The sequence below is a fragment of the Aethalodelphis obliquidens genome, unplaced genomic scaffold (assembly GCF_003676395.1).
Source record: "Aethalodelphis obliquidens isolate GAN/ISIS:26980383/991018 unplaced genomic scaffold, ASM367639v1 scaffold53, whole genome shotgun sequence".
NCBI classification, from domain to species: Eukaryota; Metazoa; Chordata; class Mammalia; order Artiodactyla; family Delphinidae; genus Aethalodelphis; species Aethalodelphis obliquidens.
In genome coordinates this window covers 1,656,492-1,683,730 of record NW_020837997.1, presented here as the reverse complement: position 1 = coordinate 1,683,730, position 27,239 = coordinate 1,656,492, and the positions used below count along the sequence as shown (strand labels likewise).

Genomic DNA, 27,239 nt, shown 5'->3' with positions numbered 1-27,239 from the left:
GCAGAGATTTCCATCAGGGAGCAGTTTTTCAATCTTCTTTCATACTTTGCTCTACTTGACTAATTGTCTACACTTTGCAAATATCTACTACTCGTGTAATCAGGAAAGAAAAAAAAAAAAAAACACAAAGAAGTAAACATCCGAGCATCCAGGAAACCTGAGGGAAACCAACACTGCATTTTGAGGCTAAAAAGGAAAAAGATGCAAACAGAGCTTCTAGAACCTCCACCCTTTTCTGCATCTCCCTGAGCCTGGGAGGTAGGCAGAGCTCAGGATGTTCTCAGGGTAAGTGGGCTCTCAAATTGGATAGGCTTGCATGGGTCAGGCCCTTTGAATAGAATCTGCTTGCTCACGTCTCCTGACCTCTCCTCCTGAAACTGCACTAAGATAAGAGAATCTTGTCCAAGCCATTTGATACAATAATCCAGCTCTGCTTTAAGGCAAGTAAACTCTAGTTGCCTGGATGGGAGATGGGTGCTTCCCATGTCTGACCACTTTGCATCAAAATTGTACTCTCACTTGGGAGTCTGTGGGCCTCAGTGACCCTGGAGAGCACATGGAAGGTTCAGGAAAGGCCAGAAGGAATTTTGATAAATGGCTTGATCTTGTGCATGTGTGTTTGTGTGTGTGTTTCTGAGAAGTTCCATTGGCCAGTTTGGGGTCTTTCATCGTGGCTTCTGTCTGCCTCCATCTGCTCCACCCTCATCACAGTCTCCTCATTTGGTTTTCGACATCAACCCCTTGGCCTTCGTCTGCTCTTTAGGGAAATGGCTTGTACCTGATTTGGTTCATGTGTTTCCCTGTGAGTCTGGGAACCCCAAGCTCTGGACCATAGTCATCATCCTGCCCCCAATCCAGCCACATGACTTTGGCCAGGTCCTCTGAGGATCCAAGTCACCCAGTTGGAGAATTAGGTGACCAGTGTGACAGACAGAAGTGGAGAAAACCCACTTAGGGATGGTGAGAAATAAGGCTGAGCAGGAACATGGGCAACGCATGTGTATGGCGTGTATCAATGTGTGACATGTGTGGTGTGTGACAAGAGGACCTCGAAAGGCCAAGGACTTAGGCAAGATGAACTAGGAGACTACTAAATTTTTAGAGCAGGGGACAAGAAGATTCAAACCCTGTATCAGAAAGAGCCAATCACGGATAAAAGCTATGACAAATTTATCATTTATCCTGCAGTTCCTTCACTGAACTTCTTATTTTACTTCTATAGACAAATAAACTAAACTAAACTAAAATAAAATAAAAAATTAACTAGAGAATTAGTAGAGTGACTGTTTCTTTGCTTCATGAGAGTAATTGAGAGAACATAAAACTGCAGTAAACAGAAGAATAGCTTCTGATCCAGTCTAACAAATGATTAGATCATTCCAATCGTGATTAGGTTATTTGAGCACTTCAAATACATTACACACTATTTTAGCAAGATTTTAAAAAATTTTTATACAATTTTTAAAGGTTACTTCCATTTACAAAATTATTAGTTATATTCCCTGTGTTGTACAATACATCCTTGTAGCCTATCTCACACCCAGTAGTTTGTACCACCCACTCCCTCACCCCTATATTGCCCACACCCCCACTGCTAACCACTAGTTTGTTCTCTATATCTGTGAGTCTTAGCAAGATTTTTGAGGTCTTCTTTTTAAAAAGAAATAAAGCAAAAAGAATAATTTTATGACTACAAACCAAAAAGACAGACAAAATTGATTTTATAATTTCCAAAGTATGTTACCTGGTCTGTCTTCTGAAGAATTAAATATAAATTGAAAAGAGATTGATACAAGCATACCTAAAGCTCCTAGAAAAAGACTAGATGGCAGTAGAAAAGTGGAAATAAAAGAGAGATTAGGGCTTCCCTGCTGGCGCAGTGGTTGAGAGTCCGCCTGCCGTTGCAGGGGACACGGGTTCGTGCCCCGGTCCGGGAAGATCCCACATGCCGTGGAGCGGCTGGGCCCGTGAGCCATGGCTGCTGAGCCTGCGCGTCCGGAGGCTGTGCTCCACAACAGGAGAGGCCGTGACAGTGAGAGGCCCACGTACTGCAAAAAAAAAAAAAAAATAGAGATTAATCTTTTATTTCCTTCGTGTGTGTGTCTGTGTGTGTGTTAAAATTATGTGTACTGTGTTGTTTTTATATATGATTATCCTTTACGCTGTACTGAAGGTTAGCATAATAAAGAAGATAATTAAAGCTTAAAAAAAAAAAGAGCTGCCTGGATGTGTGCGTTCAGTAGATGAGAGAGAGAAATGGTCAGCAGGCAAGAAGATTGGGGCGGAGGAGGGAACACAAGAGACACAGGGGTGCCAGAGCTGAGCAGTGGTAAAGACCAGAGAGCAAGGTTTGGAATCAGAAGGATCCAGCCTGGAATCCCAGCTGCATCGTTGTGGGCTAAGTGGCTGTGGGCAAGTCTCCTCATTCTTCAGCCTCAGGCTCCTCCCTGTGTGTCATTTGAGGATTGCAGTAGCAACTATGTGTCCGCTAGCACTGTGTAACAAGTGACCCCAATACTAAGTGGCTTAAAACATCTATATTTAGTTACAGTTCAGTGGGCAGGAAATTGGACCAGCCCGGTGAGGCTGTCTCTGAGCTCCAAGGAGGCTTGTCGACTCATGTATCTTGGCGCCTCAGCCCGGGTGGCCCAGCTGATGGGGTTAGACATGTGGGGCACAGCATTCTGTGTCTCCTGGTTCCTTATTCTCCATGGAGGCCCCAGGCCACTCCCTCTTGCCACGTGCCCCTCCAGTATGGTCACCAGATTCTGACATGGTAGCTTGGTGCTCTCAGGACTGCGAAGGCAGATGGACACTGCCAGGCTACTGCCTCCTCTTGTTTTTAACAGTTTTATTGAGATGTAATTCACATACAGGTCACCTATTGAAATTGGATGATTCAGTGGTTTTTGGTATATTTACAGAGGCAACCATCACTACAGTCTAATTCCAGAACATTTTTATGACTCCAAAAAGAAACCCCGCACCCATTAGCAACCACTGCAAATTCTCTCCCAGCCCTGGCAACCATCAATCTACTTTCTGTCTCTATGGATTTGCCTATTCTGGACATTTCATATAAATGGGAGCATACAAGATGTGGTCTTTTGTGTCTGCCTTCCTTCATTCAGCATGATGTTTTCAAGGTTCATCCACATTGTGGCATGTGTTGGCACTTCACTCCCTTTTATGGTTAAGTAATATTCCAGTGTATAGATGTACACTTCGTTTATCCAATCACCAGTTGATGGGTTTTTGGCCTTTGCACGTTGCACCTATTAAGGATAGAGCTGCTATGGACATTTACCTGTACAAGTCTGTGTCAGTGTATGTTTTCAGTTTTCTTGGGGTGATTCGCAGGAGTGGAATTGCTGAGCTGTGTGGTAACTGCCAGGCCTTCTTAGGGGTTCACTCTGGATCCGGCAGAGTGTGGCTTCTACCGCATCCTCTAGGCCAAAGTGAGTTGCAGACCCCACACAGAGTCAAGGGGAGGAGCTGATGCAAGCGTCTGACTGTCCAGAGGGCTTCATCAGGGCCCTCATGTGAAGCCCTCAGTGGAACTTGACACATAATAGGTACTCAATATTACTCCCAGTCGTTATTCTCTTGATTACTAAAAATTATACAAAATTGGGGCTGTAGGGAAAACACAAACTGTTAGGACTTAGATTGACAACCATCAGTCAGCCTGATAGCAAACCCATCTTCAGGATTTTGGAGATTATGATTATACTTCAAATCAGCAGTACCTCAGTCAGAAGGTGAGAATTAGAGGCTACTAGAGGTCAGAATAACACCAGCACTGGACGAGATCATCAGGAGGCATCACATACTCGTTGTAGAAAATGTGGAACTTCAGGCAAAAGTGTCAGAATAAAAATCACCTGTCAGAGATAAATGTTTTGGTTTCTTCCACTATTTTTTTCTATGAATTATGTGCATAAGTATATATATTTTAATGCAACTAAAATTAAGATTGTAAGATATATAGTTTATATGTTGCATTTTAGCATTTAATATTGGGAGCATTTTCCTGTATTATTCAATGCTGGTTTATAATGGCTAGGTTATCTAGCTAGCCAGCTCTATATTCTTTTATTTATTTTTGAAGTTTAATCTATAGTGACATACAGCTTGGTGAATTTCTATATGTTGCCTACATAAGACAAGACCACCACCCAAATGGAATTACAGAATCCTATGGTTCCTCCTAGTCCGTAACCATCTCATTTTCATGAACTGACTCCCAGTTTATTTATATACCCCCCGATTACTGGACACATAGGTAGCTTCCAGTCTTTTGCCCTTAGAAATGATGCTGCTGTGATCTTCCTTGTACAGACACATTTGTCTGCATCTGATTGCTTCCTCCAGATACATTTCTAGAAATTGTGAAATGCCGAGTCAGAGGGTGTCAATGTATGGAAACGCTCTCCGTTGAAATGCTGCCTCCATGTCAGTCATTTTTCTCTGTACTCCAGAATTCCCCTCTTTGTGCTTCTGCAACACTTTGCTTGGACAGTACAACTATGGTATTGTATTAATGAGCCCCTAACTTGTTTTCAGGTCTTGGCTTCAAAACTAGCTCCCCAGGAGCAGGCTTTGTGCATGTTTGTATCCCCACACTTGGAGACATGATAAAAATTGAGTTCTCTCACCTATCTTTGAAACCCTTCCTAAAAGCAGTGACATATTAGGGGCTATTCAGAACCAGTTGAAACTGGCTTCACTTTGGAACAGGACTTGCTGCAAAGCCACGCAGAACTCTGAAACCCATCTCTAGGTGCTTCTGAGATCATTGATGTGGCTGAAGGAGTTAATACGCAAGAGTGTTTTTTAAAAATTCCCACCAGACCGTTAAACTCAGAGCAAACATATGGGTCCAAGTCGGGTGGTGGGTTTGCACACATTTTCCTATTAATCATTGGAGTCTTCACATACCTTATTGGGATAAGTCCAGTAACAACTTCTCCTTTAAGTTGCCCAACTCCAGGGGTTTATGTGTCTAAAGGGGCACAGCTGCTTTTCACTTCAGGTGTGTCTGCCCAGGTATGCCTGCTGTTGCTCCTCGCCACCACCTGCTGTCACTGTTGAACACTGGTCCGCTGCAGGTGTGGGAGCTGGCCTGCTCATGGCCTCCTATTGTGATGCTGTTGCTTGTCGGGATAGGAGGAGGAGTCCGCTCCCAACCTGCCAAGCTTGGCCGAGGATGCTGGGCACTTCCCGTGGCAAGAGCAAGTCAGGGGTCAGAGCCACTTCCTCTCCCTTCCTCTTTGGGGGCCACCTTGCTAAGAGGTGAGGCATTCCAAGCACAAAAGATCTTGTCCTCTCAGGACAGTGGGGCTGGTGCTATCTAAATAATTTTAGGGACATATTTCCAGGGAAGAACCATTATAGCAAGAGAATTTACTTCGAGCCCCAACTTTGCCATTTCAAGTATCTCTTCCTCAAAGCAAAAAGTCTGCTAGGTGAACTGCATTATCTACCCTGGACTTAAGAGAACTGCTAACATTTTCAAGACTCCCATTTAGTGGCTATCTGATTTAATCTTTATAAGCACCCTTTGTATATACGTTAAATGTGGAATAATACTACATATACTATATACAGAATCTGTGTGTGCCCATGTGCATCCTCATGTGTATTTATATCTAATGAAGTACTTCATGTATTAAATATTTATTGAGCCCCCACTGTGTGCCAGATCTGTGGAACTGAACTGCATAAGTACGTCTGGGTGTGTGTATACAGCTGCCATGTGTTTGGATGAGACATTCATTCACTTATTTCACATATATTTAATAAGCACTCCTCTATCTACTGGGGACACGGAATCAGTGCCCTTGTGGAGCTCACAGTCATCTTAATGTTTCTTCTTAGTTTAAAAAGAGTAGGTAAATGGAGTGCTTTCCAGATCTTTCTTAAGTAACCTGACCCATGGGAAACAAATTGCTTGTTTCTAAGTAACCCTTGATTTAAAAAATAATATATTGTATATCTGAGTCAGAAATTAAAAAGGGAGGCAGGACAGGAATATCCTTGGGGGAGTGCTTGTTTATTTTCCTTGTCTGAAGTGAGATAAAGAATATCTCCCAGTGGGCTGGTTTCCAACCGGGACCGTGTACACAAAGCACCTCATTCTAGGAGGGAGAGTGAGTAAATAAGAGAAGTCTTTTGCCGGTATTTATTGCCTCCTACAAGTGTGATGTAAAACTTCACACGTGCAGAAGCAGGCAACCACAACCACGTGCGGAAGCCGCCGTTTTTGCAAATAAAAATGCTTCCCAGAAGCATGACAAATGCAAGACTAACAGGTGTAGCACAGATCCAAGGCGCACATGTGGTTCTCATCAGCTGCCTCTGTTTTAAATCTAGGCCTTCCTGTAACAACGAAAAAAGTTATTTCTTCCGAGGCTGCGGCTAATAATCCACTCAGCCTGCCTTTCTACCCCTTCGCATAACCGTATATTTAACAGAGCTTCCAGAGAGAGAGGAGACAGCAATGAAAGAAGGCAGTGAGGGGGCGGGGGGGAAGCCCTTAGACTTGACATTTAACAATTCTGGGTTTGACCTATAACTCTGGGTGACCTTGGGCCTCAGTTTCCTCCTTTATAAAGGAGGTTCAGAGAATGAGGGCTTCAATTTTCCAGCATCTCCACGCAAAGCAGGGTAGAAGGGTCTTTTAAACGAGTGATTCTCAACAGGGGTCGGTTCTGCCAACCAGGGGACCTCTGGCAGTGACAAGAGACATTTTTGGTCGTCCCCAGCGGGGAAAGGGTGCTACTGGCATCTAGTGGGTAGAAACCAGGGATGCTGCTGAACATCCTGCAATGCACAGGACAGGCCCTGCAACAACAGTGATCCGGCCCCAAATGTTACTGGTGCCCAGGTTGAGAAACCCTGGCGTGGACACAGGTTTGCAACGTTGGTGTCAGCTCATGGTTTGGGGCTTTCCCAGCTTGGGGTAGCGGCTCCTCCGTGAGGCACTTTGCAGTCTCATGCTTTGGGGATCCTGGCCCTCGGCGCTGCCGACCCCGGGTTCGCATCCACGACCTCTGGAGGGGCGGGGGCGGCAGCGTTCCTCGGCTCCTCAGTTGACCCGCGCACGGAATTACAACGTGGACGTCTGCCTACTGACCCCCAGGAACGCTGATAAGAGAGGCTGAGGAGGACCCCCGGGCTCAGAAAACTTGGCAGCTCCTCCCACCTGCGACTCCCGTCACCTCCGTCAGAATGGGGAAAGCTTTTCTGCCCTAGGAGGGGTCCTTCCGCTATCCTCTCCGCCCCGCTGCCCTCAGGCGGCCACCCACAGCGCCCGGGTTCAAGGACTCGGCGCGTATCGACCGTTTCCGTCGGAAACCTCGGCCCCCGCCCAGCCTGGGTGGGGGCGGGGCCTCCAGGCGGTGGCCGTTGCCCTGCCCAACCGCCTCCCAACGTCACCTTTGACCGGGAGGGAACAATGCGCCTGCGCGCGCATGCGTAAGAAACGAGGGGGCGTGACCCGCGTGTGGCCCCGCCCAAGTTTGGCGTCTCAGACCGCCCCATCTCCCAACCTCCTCAGTGTGGTGCCGACGCTGCGTGCGGCGCGGGTTACCCAGAGTGCTCCGCGCGGGGGCTGCTCACTGGAGTTTGGTTCTCGAAGCGGCGGCAGCAGCGGCGACGGCTCCGGCGGCTCCTCCTCCTCCTCTGGTGGCGGCGGCGCCCCGGGCCTGAGCCCCGGCCCCGGCTCCCCTCTCCGCCACCCCGCGCGCCCCCACTTCCCCCGGTGCCGCGGGGAACATGAGGCTCCGCTCCCGGAGGCCGGCGAGTGAGTGACCCCCGTCCGCCGCCTCAGCCCGCCCGCCCGCTGGCCCGGCCGCTCCCCCCCGCCTCGCCCAGGCAATGACAGCGGCTCCGCCGTCTCCGCAGCAGATCAGGGACCGGCTGCTGCAGGCCATCGACCCCCAGAGCAACGTAAGTGTTCACCGCACGGGCTGAGGTGGAGGCCGCGTGGGCCCGGGACCCTCCCCCTCCATAGTGCCCCTCCCCCGCAGGGCTCCGGGGGACCCACCGGCCACCCACCTGCCCCCGAGGGCCGCTGCCATCCCGGCCTCTCGCCCCCCAGGCCCGGGCCGGGGGCTGGTCGGGCAGCCCGGCGGCGCTCGGTACGTGAGGCCGAGGCTTTCGTGCGGCCTGGGCGGAGGGAGCAGATGGGAGCTGAGATCAGAGCTTTTTCTCCTCTCCCGCTCCAGCTCTACGACCCTTGCTGCTCCTGACGGAGCTCCCCCGCCTCGCCCTTCCCGGGGGACCCGCGACCCCCGGGAAGCCCTCCCGGCGCGGGGGAGGGGAGGGGGGAAGGCTGTGGAGCAACTGGTGTCCGGGGTATGACTCGGGGAGCCGGTGCCGGCGGTGTCTTGGTCTTCTGGGTGATCAGGGAAGTCCTCTTTCTCTTTCCTCCTGTCTGGAAGCACCTTCCTGGCTTCGGAGGGAACCCCCCTGGCCTGCTTTGCACCTAGCCAGCTGCCCAGGGCACTCGGAGAGTCCCTTTTGGTTCTGAGAGTGGACATGCCTTTGCCGGGTCTCTCTTGGGGTCCCTGCCGACGGAAGATGATCTTGTGGAGAGTGGGATTCTTTCTGTTACCTTTCTGGGCCTAAGTACTCATTACGTCTCAGACCAAGCCAGAGCCCTGCTTTTTGGTAGTGAATTAAAGGTGATTGTTTGCTCTCCCATTCCACCCAGAGCCCTCCGTCGGCTGTCTACGCCCTACCTGGGGTCCTAGCCTGTTGGTTTGTGACCTAGGCCATCAGGGTTAACCCCAGGGTGTCGCTTTCTCAGGTGCTCCTCCACGGAGGCTACTGTTTGTGGAGGGATCTCCCCTGCCCCCCTCCGTGTGTGTAGGGAAAGACTCATCGTGTTCTCATATTTTTTATGAGTGGTTTACGGCCATAGGGGTCATTTCCCCCTGTGGCAGGAGCAGTGGAGCAATGGGAAGATGTAGTAGCATCCAGGTATGAAGTGAGCCCCTGCATTTCCTGGGAGACCAAGAAGTGGCCATTGAAACCACTTTTTAATGTGCTGGGGATGGAAGAAATAAACCATCTTGGGCTTGGCTAGGTAACTTAGGTTTCTGTCACTATGGGGGCTTTTGCTTTTCCTTTACATGAGTTTGGCTGATTACTTTTAGCAGTAGGCTTTAGCCTGGCATTTTGGGAATAATTCATGTTGGATTGTACAATTCTGGCAGAAATAGTTATTTTTGTAAGACTCTGATTTCTGTATCATAAGTAATTCTGTCATTCCTGGTCTTCAGACCCCATTAAGATAGATTTGGTGGTAATTGTCTTTAAGAAATATTGTATACATTTTTGTTATGACTTTGGGGGTGGAGTAGGCACAAGCTATATAAAAACCTTGCAGAATTTTTGCAGAAACGGGTGCTGCAGCAATTCCCAAGACTGAAATATTAGAGGATAAAACAAGTGACTTGAAATATATAGCCTTGGTGACTTTTGCATCAGTCAGAGCGTAATTTCTTGAATTCCATGTGCTTGTTTGCCTTCCGGAGAGTCTGAAAGGTTGCTGAGATATTAGCACTGATCCTTAACGCCACCTAGGAAAGCTTTGGGATCAGGAGGCGCTTTAACGGGCAGTCACCATGTTGTAGATTAGGTGGGGCAGTGACCTCAGGGGTTCCAGTGTTGTGTAAGGCCCTAATCTAAAGGGTTCCTAGGAGTACAGGAGGAAGAGAGGCCAAGCCCACGGTTGTGTTACGTGTCATGGAATGCACATTTCACGTGGCTTATTTGGGTGGACTCTTGTGATAGGTGTGTATAGAGTCCTACTAATATAAGTGTGGTGGATGAAATTGGGAAATTGTCTCTGAATATGAGTGGGGAGAAAGTGCCACCTTTAAATGCTGCTGTTGTCAGTGACATCCCTGAGTATTGTTATAAGCCGTTTGACAGGCGTGTGGCTTGGAGCAAACCCCATATAGAAACTCAGAGCTGTGGAGGGATAGGTTGCTGGCAGAGATGGTGTGACCTTATTTCTGCAGTTTCTCTTGATTGACCTGGGCTCAGGTGAGAGCTAGGTGGCTCCAACCAGGCGGTGCCAGCACACAGCTGTTCTTCTCTTCTGCCTTGCTCAAGTAGGAACTCCACTTCTGTATAGTTAGTTGACACATATTTAAGGTGCTCCTGGAAAATAAAAATGGGGACAGTGTTGAAGAGCCAACACTAAAATTAAACCTCTTCTGAGAGAAGCGACAGAGAATTGTGTCATGTAATGCTTACCTTTATGGGCATGCAAGTATGCTAACAAACTTAGCTTTTGCTTGAAAACTCAATGTCAGGCAGCTGACCTAATATCCACAGGTATCTGAAAACTTAGGGAAATAACAAAGTAACACTTTCTGACCATCTCCCTGACAAAGGAGTTCTTAAGAGGAAAGTTGTTTCTTTGCTCTATATTCTAGCCTCTGGAGTATTTGAATATCTATAGCATCAGGCTCTGCGTTAATAATTTCTCTCAACTCAGTAATAAAGTAAATTCTGTACATTCCTTTTCAAAAAGCAACTAACGGTTTTTCAGAACAGTCGAAGCCTTACTCTTCTTGTGTATGGCAGCCCAGAGCGTTGAAAATCTTTCTTAAGTGCACTCTGCCTTTGTTCCATCTTAATCTTGTTTTGTTATGGATAAAGTTGAGGACTGTCTTACTCCTGCCCAGAAATCAGAGTCAGTCCACCCAAGCATAATCTCATCAGCAAATGATTAGTTTCCCGTTTGTATCGGACACTCATTGTTTCTCCAGAGTTCGGGCTTTGTCTTCTCTGTCTAGAGCAGAAGCCTTAGGTGTACTTTCTAAGTGCTGGTTAAACTGACTGAACCCTAGACTCCTTCTTGGGCTGTCCAGCAGGAAACCTCAGGAACTACTTTTCTTGTTCACTGTTCTGCAGACTTCAGGTGCCAAGGGGAGGTGAACAAGGGGCCTCTGCAGAGAGAGACACGGGAAGGATAATTTTCCCACCTAGGAATTTGAAGGTTAAGATACCACTTAGCTTCACTGGACTGCAGGTTCCTCATCTGCAAAGTGGGATTGGGAACTGGTGTATTTGCCCCAAAAGCTCCTTCCAGATCCAGGTTCAGATTCTGGAAGGTGCAGCAGAGGCTAACATGAATTGTTGTTCTAGAAGTTTCTTCTTTTAATGCACGGTACATTGTGTGAATTTTCTGAATAACAGACACCAACACACTTCTACAGAGATGTATGCTTTACCTGACTTTGTGCAGCAGAGTATCCTGCTTTCTCCCAACAGCCTATAAAGGGAGGTGGAGTGAGTAGCCAGTCTCCCCTTTCTGCAGGTGCAGAAGCAGACATCATGACAGTACTGTTTAGTGAGTGTCTCCCATGGCCAGGAGAGGACAAGATGCCTTTGTTTCCTACTGACTTAATGTGAGGTGACCGCCCTAAAGTTAGGGAGGGACTTAGCCAAAGTCATTAAGCGATAGTGCTTCCAACGTTAAACGCCACCATACTGCTCTCAAACATGGAGAGGCAGCTTCAGAAGAGGCCAAGAAGGCAGCGTCCTTGAGCTGGTAAGAAAAGATGTGGGAGTCTCTTCTCTCCCACACAAGTTTATATGAGATGACAACTTGGGTTCGATTTACCTGTGATAGATCTTACAGGTTGATGACATTAGACAGCCTGTCCCGGAAACATCTTAAGGTTTCTGTCAGGGACACAGAATCCTGGGCCAGACCACACTGTGGTGTGGCAACTGCTAGCTGATGTGGAACTTTTCATGAGTCTTGTGTTCCAGCTTCCTTTTCTGCTTCAAGATTACAGCACTTTTGATGTTAATTTAAAATGCCATTGATCCTGCAGAAAAGAGGAATCTTATAAGTTCTAAAATGGAAGACTATTAGTTCTGATTCTCATTAGTATATTAGAAGATATGAAATCTAAGCATGTGGACTCTTCCTGATCACACTGGTTGCCCACATTCAGTAACCTTCCTGTCTTTGCTCTTTTACGTCGTGGCCAGGACGTGTGAGGACAGCAGTGTGGCATTTTATGACTTTGGGAAGTAGGCAGGTAACAGTGTTGGTTGTGAAGCAGGTGTAAGACCTTGTTGTGATTCACTCTCTCCCTCAGAAGGTGGACTTTACATTCGGTCCTCATGGAGGTCCTCAGAGGAGGCTCTTGTCAGGGTATGTTGTCCTGGCTGGAGGTCACAGAGGCCTAGGAGGACAGTCCAAGATCAGCTTATGGGAAGGGGTTTTTGTCCTGATACAGATATAAACAGGCACCATGGTCACCCGGGCTCATGATGCAGCTTCGTGTGGTAGGACATGCCCTCAGGGGTGCCAAGCGTGGAGTTAGGTGAAGGAGGAGAGCTGTATTTACTTTGCCTCAGTTTTGGTGTCCATGTGAGTGTCTTCTCAGACGGAGTTCTGGTTCATCCAGAACTGATTTAACCCAGCCCAACCTCTAGGTGACTGCCTCAGGGGGTCTCCTGCCCCCCCCCCCCCCCCACTGTAAACCACCTTCTGGAAGCTGGGGGCTGTGTCTCTCAGTAGAAGTTGTGCTTTTCCTTTTTATTCCTGGTGGTGGCTCTGGCCTGAGTCCGCCTGGTCCCTGTGGGGCCCACTAGCTGGTTGTCAGATTGGGTGACTGAGTTTGTGGCTCAGTGGCCGGCTGCGTAGGCAGCGCATTTTCAGTCCAGCCTTGTGAGTGCCCATGCTCAGAGCCCCTTCTCAAACTGCTCCTTTTCACTCTCCAGGCACATGAGTAGCGCTGAACAAGTATTGACACAGGGATTCCATGAACTGGAGAGCATTTCCTGAATAAGGAGGGCCTACCAATATTCCGCATGCTGTGTTTAAAAGTACTCCCTGAATGAATTCCAGGTCTTGGGAGGCAGTACGCTTACATTTCTTTCTTTCTTTCTTTTTTTTTTTTTTTTTTTTTGTGGTACGCGGGCCTCTCACTGTTGTGGCCTCTCCCGTTGCGGAGCACAGGCTCCGGACGCGCAGGCTCAGCGGCCATGGCTCACGGGCCTAGCTGCTCCGCGGCATGTGGGATCTTCCCGGACCGGGGCACGAACCCGTGTCCCCTGCATCATCAGGCGGGCTCTCAACCACTGCGCCTACAGGGAAGCCCTACACTTACATTTCAATCACCAACTGATGCACACTGTTTATGGAGAAATATGGTAAAACTGGAAAAGGTGGCTCAGCAGTTGAATAAACATTTCTAGCAAGCATTTATGGTGCTGGATATGGAGAGTGCAGACCTGGGGGTGCCCAGCTGCAACCCTCCAGGGACCTGGAGCAGGCATAGAGCGTGCACACGGATAGTCTGGGGTGCGGCAGCCTTACAGGGCTACAGCTCTTAGATCCAAGTGGAACAGTTCATGTGTCTTATTCGAAGATAGTTCAGAATTCTTAAGAGCATGAAATGGCTTTCTAGAATCATCATTTTTTTCCATCATTTGAGTTTTCAGAAGGAAAAGGAAGTCAGTTCTTGGTTTGTCTCTGACCTGAGGGGAATGGAGAGTTTGGAGGAGTTGGTAGCAAATCCTTGAACAGTTTGCCCTCTCAGCAATGGGATGGGAAGGGGGCAGGTGTCAGGCTCTGTGAAGGGCCTGGGGCTCGTTTCCAGTACTGGAGTTAGGTAGGCTCTGTGTGGCTTCCGGAGGCAAACCTAGGACTTGGAAGGCAGGAGTTCCTGGGAGGTAGGTGCTGTTGCACTCAGGGGAGCTCTTGATTATCGTCAGAGCTGGCTCAAGAGTCCAGGGCCACCATGCCAGGTGGGCTTGCAGACAGGACTGGGCCCTCTATCTGGGCCCTCAGATTCTTGACCTGTGAGTTCCTGGAGGTTCTGTGATTGTATATGGAGGCTGCTAAAAAGAAGAGTCGTGTCAGGTGATGTGCCACTTCCAGGCAGGTGGGGTTAAAAGCCTTCCAGTGCTCCTGGGACTGCAACAGAGTTTCCTGGATTCATCCATTGGAGGCTGTAAAATGAAGAGCTGCTGTTTACTGAGCACTTACTATATGCCAGGTATTGTGTAGAGTGCTTTGCATCCTTGGTGGTTCTCTGAACCACTCTTGCAAGTGGATGCTCCATCTTCATTTTAGGGGAGAGCAGAGGTTAAGTGATCTGTCCAGTGTCACAGAGGTGGATATGGGAAAGCTCTGGGCCCAAACCCAGTGCTGGTTGGCTCAGAAGCCGATGGGCTTAACAACAGTGTCCCACCTCCTGCATAAGCAGTGCCCAGCATGAAAGTTGAACTCCAGTGCATCTTCTGAGGTTAACCTTAAATGTGAAGTGTTTTTAAACGTTAAGTTTTGCATTTCTATTTCCTTCCCACATCCTACCACCTTTCCCCCCTTAAAATCTTCTAGCCTAGTGGGTCCTAACCTTTTTGGGTGTTAGGGTCCATTTTTATGATCAGAAACATTCAGGATCTTCCACATAATGGCAGGTGTACTTTGAGTAGCTGCTTTCTTGTTTTTGTTTTTGGAGAAAACTCAAGGACAGAAGCTACTCCTAATCCAGTGATGTTTTGAAATGAAGTTATAGCTTGTTGTCAGAACAGCATCTACTTAAACCTGGAAGCCGATTTTACTTGTATGTGTGTGACACCTAGGATCGAACCCTTTGTACTGCCTCTGGTTGGGGCCTCCTGTTGTCCCTACTGCTCTCCCTTTTCCAGAAACCTTTCCTGCTTTAATCAAAGACAGTCTCCTTCTGGCACTGTACATAACTTAAAAATCCTACATTCCTGCTGAGTATAGGTCTTGTTGAACACGTTTTCTATGGGATTGCAAGCTCCTTGCTGGCAGAGCATGAGTTACTCCCCAGGTATCCAGAACTTCTTCAGCAAGTGGGTGCTCAGATGCTTGTTGATCTTCCGTGAAAAGGGCTGGTCTTCAGAATTGGCTGTCAGTGCTTACTGAGCAGGTATGAGGTGCCAGCACTTTTCACCTTTAATCTGTACAGCAACCCTGGGAGGCAGGTACCAGTGCAGAAACTGAGGCTCAGTGGACACACAGCTAGAAGGGATGACACTAGGGTTGGAACCTACCCACCCAGTCCTTAGCCACCTGCTGCTGCCTCCCATGTCACTCGAGAGAGGGCAGTGGATTACAAGGCAGACATTCCACTCTCCTGCCTGGATTTGGATCCTTATGCTGGATTCATCTGTGCAACGTTTTTATGCTTGTCCCAGAGGAAAGTTGTACCTGAAATACTTTCTGCTTTCTCTTGAACTGGCTGAGGATAAGGTGTGAAGTGTTTTTTCCTTTTTGTTTCTTGGCTGGCATTTTTCACCCCTGACAGAGAAGGTGGCTCTTGATCTTAGATTCCCTGGCTGTCTGTGATCCCTGGAGACACTGTTCAAATGCTACCTTGGGATCCTGTGTCCTTTCTTGGTCATGTGACAAATCAAACCCTTCCTGGACACCCCCCTCTCCCGAGTTTCATTCGTCAAGGGCCAAAAAATGGGTGATGCTTTCTCCAGGCCACACCCTGTGGTGGGTCAGCCTCATGGCTGCTGTGGAGACTCTAGTCACTTGTCCACTGTGTGCACAAAGTGATTTTGTAGGTGGCTGGCCTTGGCTCTGTGATGGGGGGTTCTGTGGTGCAAACGTCAGCAGTCAGGTGAGTTACTGACGGAGAACTCAGCTGCACGTGACCGTGGCTCACACCGAGAGGCCATTGGTGGCCTGGCAGCCCTCCTCCAGGTGCCGGTGGCCCCGCTGTCCTGCTTGTACCTTCAGCTCCTTCCCTTACCCACAGTCCGGTCAGATTTGGCTCCGCATGGCACCTGGCCCCCCAAGCTGGCTGCAGCTCTGCTTGCACACACCTGGGGGCTGGTTCTCCTTGTCCCCTCGATGCCTTACTTGGATATTCCCGCCTCCCCTATTCCACCTTAGCTCTCTTGACCCCTCTTTCCATCAGGTCCCTGGCCTAGCTTGGGTTGGATCGTGGGGTGGTGGCCACGTCCGCTTTCCCCTGGGTGATCCCCAAGATAGCTACCTGTGTCCTCCTTCTTGAAGCCAGTTCTCCTGAAAGCCACTTCCAGTAAACACTTCCCAACTTTTTTTTACCCCTTGGTGCACCTTGCATCTGTGCCAGGCAAATAGTTGGCAAGCTAGCTTTTTAGAGCTGCGAGGGTGGGGGGGGGGGGTGAATGACACTGACGTGTAGGTATATAAACTAGGAAGAGTTTACCCTTTCTGCTCATTGTTTCACATTGTTTCCTTCAAGTGTTCAGTTAGATAGTTGCAGGCAGAGCACCTTTACTAATTCTTTTAACCCCTTTTCTCCAGAGGGAGGGTGGCACTGCACTCATGACAGGAGCTTAAACGCAGAGGGGCTCATTGGCTTGTGTTACTTAAAGGCCCAGAAATGGGTCTCTTCTCAGGTGACGACCTGGCTTTACTCCCTCTCTCTGTTTTGCTTTTTGTTGTGTTGCCTTTGCATAGTGGATGTCTTCTCCCCAGCCCCTGCAGCTTTGGGATTCACCCTCACTGACCATTATCCAGGGGCAGAAAGAGAAGTCACGTCTTACCCAGAAGGCCCAGCAGACATTTCCCGGTGCCTTCTCTGGACTTTGATTGAAATAGGCTGTGTTCGTTGGTTCACCCCTGAATCTTGGCATGGTGTTAGTTCCATCCAGGCTGACCCAGAGTGGAGGGGGTGCCCCCAAGAAACATTAGGTCCTGTTAATGGGAGAATGGGATGGGGAGTGGGCTGGCGGTGATCCCTGAGTGAGTGCTGGTTTAGTCACCTCTTTGATATGATAGCGCCTTCAAATAGTTGGGCGCCTTCAAATAGGTGGGTGTCATGCTAGGCCTGGGAGACTTGGGTCCAGATGACAGAATGGATGTAACTGAAATATGAGGTCTGGCGTAAGCAACGGGATTGTTTGGATGGCGTCAGATCACAGCCAGGGTTCTAAGTACCCACTCCTGATTGAACTGCAGACTCTGATTTGCCTGTAGTCTCACTTGGGTACCTTGTCTTAGTGCAGGTGCTAGGTTGCAGCTTCTGACCCTGTCCTGGGCTAAGGAGCCCTTTAGGAGTCCAGGAGAGCCTCACCATAGCACTGCTGATTCTCCTGTCCCCATCACCTTTCCTGATGCTGCAGTAACTGCCTGGATGAGCCTGGGTAGAAGGAGACCGTGCCTGTGACCCAGGCAGGAGCCGAGTTCTCCAGACTTCTGTTCTCTCGGGCTCAGAGGTATGGCTGATTACTCGGAGGTCTGGTCCGAGCTGATTGTCTTGCCCATTTCCTCTTGTCTGTACCCCCCATCCCGTCGTCGTCATTGTTGTCCTCCCCTCGCACCCCCCCACCCCACCACCCCCCCGCTTACCAGAAACGGGTACCTGCATTTCTTTCCCTTAGGTTAACTGAAATGCATTGGGTCAGGTGATCTTTCGTGTCCCTCCATTTTTCCCTTCCAATCTGAGGGGCTCTAGGCAAGCACCCGAAATTGGTGATGTCTGCTCCCCCTTTGCTGGATGCTGGCAGCCTGGCAGTGGCAGATGTGGGCCACATGTTACATTTTAGGCGTGTCTGGGAGCGAGGAGGTTTGTGAATGGTTATTTCACTTTCACTTCTATTTTAAAGGAGCTTCTTATTCTTAAGCATTTAAAGTTCTCCCTTTGAAGGTTGGTCAACAGGCCAAAGCTTCCACTGAGTGCAGGAGCCTCACTTCTCACCAAAGGGCAAAAGTATCACCCTCCCAGGTGTTGTGAGCTCATCCTGCATTCGCTTGTAACCTTTCTCCTCTCACCACTGAGTCAAAATACTGTTTGGGATTGAAATTGGAGTGGGAGAACTGAGAGGGAAACTGTTCTTTTTTTTTGTCCTCAGCATTGTGTGTGTCTGTATGGCTTGTGGACAGACTTCTTCCACATGGCGGGAAATGTAGCAGCTCTGGGATTTGAACTCTTGAAAGCTAGGACATAATCAAAAATGGATTCACTGACTTGCTTCCAGTTTGAAAACTCCTGGAGAATCACTCCAGCGTGGCTTGGGGGTGGGGTGAAGGGGGCTTTGTAAGAAAATGGCAGTGCCCTCAAGAAGTCAGGGAGGAGCTTGCAGAAGGAGCAGGGTCTGTTGTGCAGACAGAAGCTGTAGGTGTCCCTAGACTGCTGTAGCCCTCCCATGTGGCAGGACAAAAACAGTGAGGTCTGGGGCGGGTAGGTGGGGACTGTCAGGGTTTCTGGTGAACCTGCTTATCAGCCCCACTCAGAGTTAGGGGAGCAGGAACCTGCGTGTTGCCCTGGGGATGATGCTCCTGTGTCAACCATACAGTGGGCATGGTTTTCTGTACTGTTGGTGGTGGGCTCCCTCAAGTTGGGGAAATAGGAAGTGGCATCATCTGCTTTGTAAGATGAGCCAACAACGTTGTGCATGAGGATGCCCTTATGCTTGTCACTCCAGGCTGTCTCTCTGGGTCATCATGCTGTCCTCAGTGGCCTGCCTCAGGGTCAGTGCTGAATGCATCTCCTTGGGAACGAAGCAAGCCTGAGGCCTAACACTGAGTGGTTCCCATTGTCCCCTGGCTCCCTGTACCTTACTGCATTGGCCTTACCGCTCTCTTCAAACCTCATGCCCACGGTGCCTCCTTCCCCTTGAGTATTTTGGCTTTGCTTTGGGGACCCCTGTCTGGCCTTTAAGACTTTCCCCAGGTATTCTCACCATGGCTTCCAGCAGTGCATGGGCCCTTGCAGTCCAGCTGCCTGCTGCCCTCGGCATGCTGTGCTTTTGGTTGGTGGTGCCACAATCCACTGCTCAGCTGGCCACCTCCCTTGGTTGCCCCATTCCTACAAGCAGGATCACTAGGGAGATGTAGCTGCTTCCCAGCCAGTCTCCTGTGTCCTGGTCTTGCCTCTGTGCCGGCCCCAGAGTGAGTGTCCAAAAACAGACTGGGATGTTTCACCCCCTCTGTTGGGGCCATGTGGCTGACTGGGTAACATGTGAGCTCTGTAGGTGACATAGTGAAGAAGACAGTCTTTCTCTGGGTGGAAAACTTGGGCTTTAGAGCTGAGCAGAACTGAGTTGGAATCTTGACTGCTGTTCACCATGTAGCTTTGGAAGAGGTTAGGTTTGTAGCCTTAATTTTCTCAGGAGGATGTACATACACTGCTTAGGAAAGCTGTTGAGAGTAGGATGTGGTCCCTGGCCTGAAGCATCTTGGATGTTGATGTGTGCGTGGTAGCAAACAAACTTGGTGGTGGGCAGCTCACCCAGCTCCCATCCCCTACTTCCTCCTCCCTCCCTCTGGTCCATGCCCATGGGATGCTTAATGATTGGGGTCTAGCCAATCATGGGGCTGCGTCTTCCTGGACAGTGATTGGTTCAGGGATGGACCTGTGGCCATCTGAAAGTTTTAGTGCTCTGCTGGGATAGTTGGAGGAGACTTGAATGGGGAAGGATGTGAGCAGGTTGCTGCTAGGGTCTGCTGCCTAGGGACAGCCTGCTCAGGAGTGAGACTGGCCCAGAGGGATGGGGAGGAATAAGTTGCCTGGGCCCAGCTGGCCCTAGGTGAGTCAATGGCTTCTTTTCTTGATGAAGCCCATTTGAACTGGCTTTTCTGTCACTTGCAACCAGGAGAGTCAGCTGAGCACATTATGCCCTATAACCTCTGGCTCAGGCATCCTCTCTCCTCCCCTGCTGCAGCCGCACTCAGCTGCTCATCAGCTCCTGACCCACTGTTACACCCCCACCTGGGTGGCCTGCCCTCCCTCTATTCTCCCTCCTTCCTTCCCTTCCTACCTGCCTCTCTGGGCTCCAGGTCCAGCATGCCTTTCCCAACAAGCCCAGTGCCAGCTGTCCCAGGAGCACTGTCTTCTGACTGTTCTGGCATCCTGGTCTGATCTTGCCCACCTTTAACTTGTCTGACATGCCTGTGTCCGCCCCACCCCATTCTTTTGCTGATGCATAGTTCATTCTGTTAGGGCCAATGACCAGTTTATTGTGGATCCATCTCTGATTTCAAGCTGTGGGTAAGCGCAAGCAGTGCCTAACCTGGGAGGACCAAGCTGGGTTTGGGGTAAGAAAGAGTTCAAGTTTGGTGGGGACTGGGCAGGGCAGCTGCTTGGCTTTCTAGTATTGGGGTTGGGATGGCTGGTTCCCTGGAGGATGCCCCCCTCCTGTGATGACTGCTTGGCCCTCTCCAGACCTCAGGTCTTTGGAGTCCTCCTGTGGTGCGTCAGTTCCCTTGGAGCCATAGTGGCATGGTCAGCACTCAGGCATTGAGCCTGTCCTGTGTGTGTCACTCAGTTTTAGGGAGTCGAGATTCTAGGGGCTGGAGACAGGACTCAGGAAGCGGGGGAGGTGGGCAGCTACAGGTTTTGCAGCACTTGCCTAGCCCCCCTCTCTGGTGTGCACATGCCTCCTCCCTCCTTCGGGCCAGACCTGGACTCCCCCTAAAAGAGTCCCCCAGGCCTGGAGTCCCCCTAAAAGAAGGTTCTGAACTCTGAACCCCAGCTGTTCTGTGAGAGCAGCAGCTCCAGGTCCTACTTGGTTGCTTCCACCTGAGTGGCCTCGGGGTGAATCACTTAGTGTCTCCGGGCCTCAGTGTCTTTATCTGTGATATGTGGCTCTTGGTGCCATCACCTAGTGGTGTCATCCTAAGGGGCTGAGCATGTTAGGTGCCTGGTGCAGTGTCTGGCTTGGTTTAGTCACCTAGGTGAGGGAGCTGATACTGTTTCTCTGTTAAAGAGGAGGAAAAGAGTGAGGGGGGTTGTCCTTACCTGAGGCCTTGCAGCTGGAAGGAGCAGAGAGTGGATTTTAATCCTATTAGTGGGTAATAGACCTGAAGGTGGAGTTCAGCATGGAGGGACTGGATCTCATTCAATCTAATGAGCAACCCTACTTAACAAATCAAGTGTTCAGTGTCTTTTGGCATCATCTTTATAAGGATTATCTCTTTGTAAGGACTTTATCTTTGGACCATAACAGAAGCAGGGGGACAGGAGCAACTCATCATATGCTCATTCTGTGCCAGGTATTATACCATTTAATAGATGAGTCTAAGGTTTAGCCAGGGTAAGTAGCTGGCCACCGCACAGCTGACCTCAGAGCCTTTACTTTTCTTAGGAGGCAACACTGTGCCCAGTGCAGGGAGGAGAGGGGACTGCGAAAATCCCTGCTGAGCTCTTTCCTTCCTGGCTGAGCACTGCTGCTGATGGAGATGGTCTCTGTCTGCACTGTTCTGTATGGTAGCCACAGCCACATGTGGCTAGTGAGCACCTAATGCGTGGGTGGTACACCAAGGAATTCACTTTAAAATTTCTATTTAATTTTAATGCCTACCTGAATTGGACAGCGTGCTTCCAGGGCCTCATCGCTTGTGCTTTGGGTAAGAGCTGGGGCCTGTGCTGTGTTTTTCCACATGGGGAGTTGGGTAGCATGGGGGTACAGAGTACGGCCCCTGTCCCCTCCCAGCGACCCTCAAGTCTTGACCCCTCCCCTGTCACACAGCCTGGTTTCTCTGATATCTCTGGGCCCCCTGAGCCATGTCAGCTCCATTCACGAGGTCTTGTCTCATGGAGAAGAAAGGCTTCTTCTCATTTCTTTTTTTTTTAAATTTTTTTTTTATTTTTATTTTTTTGCGGTACGTGGGCCTCTCACTGCTGCGGCCTCTCCCGTTGCGGAGCACAGGCTCCGGACACGCAGGCTCAGCGGCCATGGCCCACGGGCCCAGCCGCCCCGCGGCACGCGGGATCCTCCCGGACCGGGGCACGAACCCATGTCCCCTGCATCGGCAGGTGGACTCTCAACTACTGCGCCACCAGGGAAGCCCTTCTTCTCATTTCTTAAGTACAGGTTGGTGAATGCGAAATCCTCTGGGCCTCCACCCAAATGAAAAAGATGGATGGCCAGAAAGAAAGGGAGGGAGGGAGAGAGGGAGGGAGGGAGGAAGGAAGGAAGGAAGGAAAGAAAGGAGGGAGGGAGGAAGAAAAGTATTTCATATGCAAGGGTTTTGGAGTTCAAATCTATATAGCTCTGTTTCTGAGGTGTTTGTCCTTGGACAAATCACATCAAATATTGCTGACAATCTGTCAGACTTGCTGTCCTCTATAAAGCGAAGACAAGCTCTACCCTACTGAAGGGTTAAATAATGCCTGAAGGGAAGTTGCTGGGTTCATCGTAGACACTGAACACATATAAGTCCCCTCCCTGCTTTTCTTGGGGGTTGGGGGCGGAGGCAGTTACTCCCCTGGATGAGTTTGTAGATATTTAACTGTGGTTTTCACAGATGGTATTTTTTGCCAAAGATAGTCTTCCTTTTAGTGTGAGCAATTACCAGACAACATTGCATAATTTTGCACATTTCTGAAAGCTCCCTAGGGGGAAGCAGGAAGAAATTGGTTGTAGAACAAAATCCCACAGTTGTAGAAGGAAAGGCACACTTCGGAAGAGGTGCTTGGGTTGGAACTCGCAACCAGGTTTACAGCCTGCCTGAACTTCTCCGAATCCCTCTGTATTGTGGTTGCAGACTGGGGAGGGGAGGGATCAAAATACAGATTTGTGTGTGTGCGCGAAATCGCCTTTAGGAAGCAGTGTTCTTTTGGTATGGAGAACTTACTCAGAACTAACAATCACAAGCTCCCAGAGACGTCACCAGACAGAGAAATGTTGATGTGATTAATAATCAGAAAATATACCTCATATTCAAATATGTGGGGGAAAAATGTTGTTGGCAGGTAATCAAGACGGCGTTAAACTGTCCTGTTGCTATTTTATATCTCCTAGAGCATCTGCCACTCTACCCACCTCATCCCACAGCACCTTGCTCCAGGACCCAGGAGCAACTTCATACTTCACCCTTTTGGAAAATATTTATGTGGCAGGAGGCATAGCCATGGTCACGTCCTTTGATCAGGTCATTTTACTCTTGGAAATTTATTTACAGATACATGGTCATTTTTAATAAAAATGTTAATGAATATATTTATGTAATAATAATTTTTAATATCATTAATTAAATGGCGTGGGAGAGGCTTAGGAAACATGGTGTATCTACAGAGTCAAATGGAGTAGAACTGTGAAGAATGATCCTGCAGGCTCTGAAGAAAAATGGACAAGCCTTGCCATGATGAAGAAAAGGAGCATTTTTTGTCAGCCTTGCACAACTAGAAAAGGCACAAAAACTAGAACTTGGGGCAAAATGGGAAGCATTTGTATTGGGGCAATAGGAACGGTTTTTGTTTTTCCTGTGCTCCATTGTTTTTTCAATTAAACAGTAAAAAAATGAAAATAAAAGTAGATTGATTTAGCCTGAAGAGCACTCGAACTATTGAGAGCAATCAGATGTGGAGTGGATCGTGGGGCCACTGTGTACTGCAGCCAGTGGAGAGGAGAGGATTATTTCCTCTCTCATGCCTTTCTGGGAGATTCAGAGCAGGGGTGTGCAACTCTTTACCCCAGTCAAGTCCCCCAGTCGTATTTTTCATGCTCTCAGAGCACTGGGGTCCAGCCTCCCAGGACAGAGAAGATGTGCAGGACTCTTTTTAAAATTTTATTTATTTACTTTATTCTAATTAATTAATTAATGGCTGCGTTGGGTCTTTGTTGCTGCACGCGGCTTTCTCTAGTTGCAGCAAGCAGGGGCTACTCTTCGTTGTGGTGCTCGGGCTTCTCATCGCGGTGGCTTCTCCTGTTGCGGAGCACAGTCTCTAGGTGCGTGGGCTTCAGTAGTTATGGCACATGGGCTCAGTAGTTGTGGCTCGCCTGTCTAGAGCACAGGCTCAGTAGTTGGGGTGCACAAGCTTAGTTGCTCCACATCATGTGACATCTTCCCAGACCAGGGCTCGAACCCGTGTTCCCTGCATTGGCAGGCAGATTCTTAACCACTGCACCACCAGGGAAGTCCTGTGCAGGACTCTTGAGTTTTTATTGCAGTCAGTGCGGCCATAACTGTGGCCCTGTTAAAGCCCCAGCATCATCCGTGCTCCCTGCTTTTCTCCACCTTAGTATGTCCAGTCTATCTGTAAGTCCTGGTGGCTCTACTACCAAAATGTATATTCTCCCTTCATCATCTTTTCTCCATCTCTTGTCCAAGCCTGGCCATCACCCTCTTGCAACACTTCCCTCTTGCCCCTTCCAAACCAATATCAGATCACATCATTCACTTAAGATCCCATGTGATTAGAATAGACATCCCCTCTCCTCATTGTCATGATCTACAGGTGCTATGTGACTTGGACCCTTCTTTCCTTTCTCATCTCAGTTTATACTTCCGTCTCCCTCATTCATGACTGTGCACGTCTGCTCTCCAGATCTGTGACCTCAGATTCCTTCAGGCTTCTGTAAAGAGCCCCATCCCCTCCCTGCTGTCACACTGCCTGCCTCCAGACTACGTGTGTTCATGGCACACATAGGAAATAGGGCGTCCAGGCAGGGCACTGGGAAACTAGAAGTGGGAGTGGGGGGAGGAGCAGTACATTTCTTCCGTATAGTTATGAGAAAAGTAAAGTGTTAGGGAATGTATTAAATATTGAACTTCTGTTTACTTTCCAAGTAACATTATTGATTTTCATAAAAGGGAGCACTGTGTCCACGAACATAACTTTTTTATGTTAGGTGGGCTTTTTTGTTTGTTTTTGCTTGACGTTAATAATCACCATGGAGAAATTCAGTTTGCATGCAGAGATGATAAAACTTAGAACCATTTTTTTAGTAAACCGTAATTTATAATAGTTGGTATCTAAAGAATCCAGGTTCTTTCCTCTTTTCACTTGTATGTAATGTTGAATTACCGTAATGCAAATGGATTTTAGTTTCATTCAAACTTTATTTCAAGCACTTTGAAGTAATGAAGAACTCTAATTTACTCTAGTGGTGTGCCCATAAATGTTTGACAGCTGACTCTCCAGGAAAAAAAAAGTATGCCTATACACACATAATTTATAAATTATACTGATAGAGAAAGGATAGGTAGCAGACAATTTACAAATAATAATGAAACACAACACTTTATTGTCAATTTGATGTAGTCAGTTGATTCTCACAGACTGCTTTCCTTGTTTTTTGCTGAACTTTTTGTATCTATAATCAGCATATGAGTGTAGTCCTGACATGAATGTTGACTGATAATTTTTATGTTAATGAGTCAAGTAATGTCTTAGCGAATCAGAAGAGAGTTCTCAATTACTGGAAGAATATTTCCTCATCGTTTGTGCTATTCCTAAGGTAACAGCTACAGGCACGACACACTTTTAAGTTTAATCTGCATAATCAACATTTTCTTAAGTCTAAACCCCAGGGGTTGGTGAACTTTCTGTAAAGTGCCAGATAGTAAATATTTTCAGCTTTATAGACCATACAGTCTCTGTCACGACTCTGCCTTTATGCATAGCACAGAAGCAGCCATAGACAATTTGTAAATGAATGTGGCTGTATTCCAGTAAAACTTTATATTCACATAGTTGATTTTATGTTATGTGAATTCCACCTCAATAAAAAATACATAAAATGAAATTTTAAAACTCTTTACAAAAACAGGCATTGAGCTGGATACAGCCCAGGACTCTACAGAGGCCACCAACTCGACAATAAATCAAGCCCTGATTTGTAGTGTTCGCCAATTTCCATGGTATAAATACTTCCACTATGTCTGATTTCAAGCTACTAACGTGTCTGTCACCAAATATGGAGTTGGGAAGAGATGCCTCAGTAGTACACCATTTTCACCATGAAGATATAGTAGTAATGAATAAACTCAGAAACCTAGATAAAATAGTAAATGTGAGAAAATAAGTAGGAAGTGATGAGTTTTGAGTATTTCATCACCTTTGTTTTCAGTATAACTTACTGTATACAGTTTCTGTCATTGCATTTTCTTTAAGTTAAAAAATCTGTTATACTTTTTTAAAAAATTGAAGTATAGTTAATTTACAATGTATTAGTTTCAAGTGTACAGCAAAGTGGTTCAGTTATATATATATATGTATATATATATATCCGTTTTCAGATTCTTTTCCATTATAGGTTATTACAAGATATCGAGTATAGTTCCCTGTGCTATACAGTAGGTCCTTGTTGTTTACCTATTTTATGTATAGTAGTGTGTTTATATTAATCCCAAACTCCTAATTTATCCCTCCTCCCCTTTCCCCTTTGGTGACCATAAGTTTGTTTTCTATGTCTGTGAGTCTCTTTCTGTTTTGTAAATAAGTTCATTTGCATCATTTTTTTTTTAGATTCCACATGTAAGTGATATCATATGATATGTAAATTTCTCAGCCGTTTTATATATATATATATATATATATATATATATATATATATAAAACACTGAATCACTTTGCTGTATACCTAAAACTAACACAACGTTTTAAATCAACTATACATCAATTAAAAAATACATATATCTCCAAATGAAGATGCCCTTGAGAAGTAAAAGAGAGTGCTAAAAGTAAATTACATTAAACAATTTTTGACCACAAATGGTTTATTAAAAAGCAATAAAAATTCCATTTAAAAACTATTTTTAATAAAATTCTAAAACTTTGTTTAAAAGATGAAAAATGCAGGACACACGCTAAAATGGATAGGACGCCGAGTTAACTAGGACAGAGGTCACCCCAGACCTCAGGAACATGGCAGTAGAAGTAAGGCAGAGGTAGTGTCCATCCTTGCTGCTCAGAGGAACATCTCAAGTGATATTTATTTCAACCAGAATCTTCGTCAAATGAAATATAAGTCATTCCTGCTCCTTGGGTACTATGTCTGCTTATGCATGTTGGTGCCTTTGTTTTTTCAGGAACTAAACAAAGCTTACAAGCACCAACTCTGGAGCCAGACTGCCTGGACCTGATCCTGGCTCCGTGCCTTATTATCTGTGCGGCCTTGGGCAAGTTACCTAACATCTTGGAGTGTCACTGCCCTTATACAGAAAACGGGGGAAGTAATAATACCTATCTCCCGAGGTTGTTTTGAAGATTAAATGAGTTAATACACTTCACACGTCTAGAACAGCACCTGGCACATGGGTCTGCTTGTGCAGTTTTAATGCTATTAGTGTCTACCATGTACCTGACCCTGAGGTATAAATAGAGGTGTTTGTGAGCTGGGTAGAGCTCAAGGATTTGTGTCGTTTCTTAGTACAGTGTTTTTAAAACTGGAATTAGCTACAGAAATACAAATGGAGGTTTTCTATAAAAACCCAGTTATGTGACTTTTCTAGAAAATTTAGAATGCTGCCAGGCAGGAGATAACTAGCTGCCCACAGC

General features: G+C 47.6%; 1 protein-coding gene across 1 annotated transcript in view; it reads left to right on the top strand.

Annotated features, from left to right (window-relative positions):
- Positions 1–7,565: 7,565 nt before the first annotated feature.
- MED26 (mediator complex subunit 26) overlaps positions 7,566–27,239 on the top strand; it is a 39,366-nt gene continuing 19,692 nt past the window's right edge. Inside the window, exon 1 of the mRNA XM_027084571.1 lies at positions 7,566–7,953. Within this exon, the coding sequence (XP_026940372.1) occupies positions 7,882–7,953 (72 nt within the window). The 5' untranslated portion in view covers positions 7,566–7,881. The remainder of the gene's footprint in view (positions 7,954–27,239) is intronic.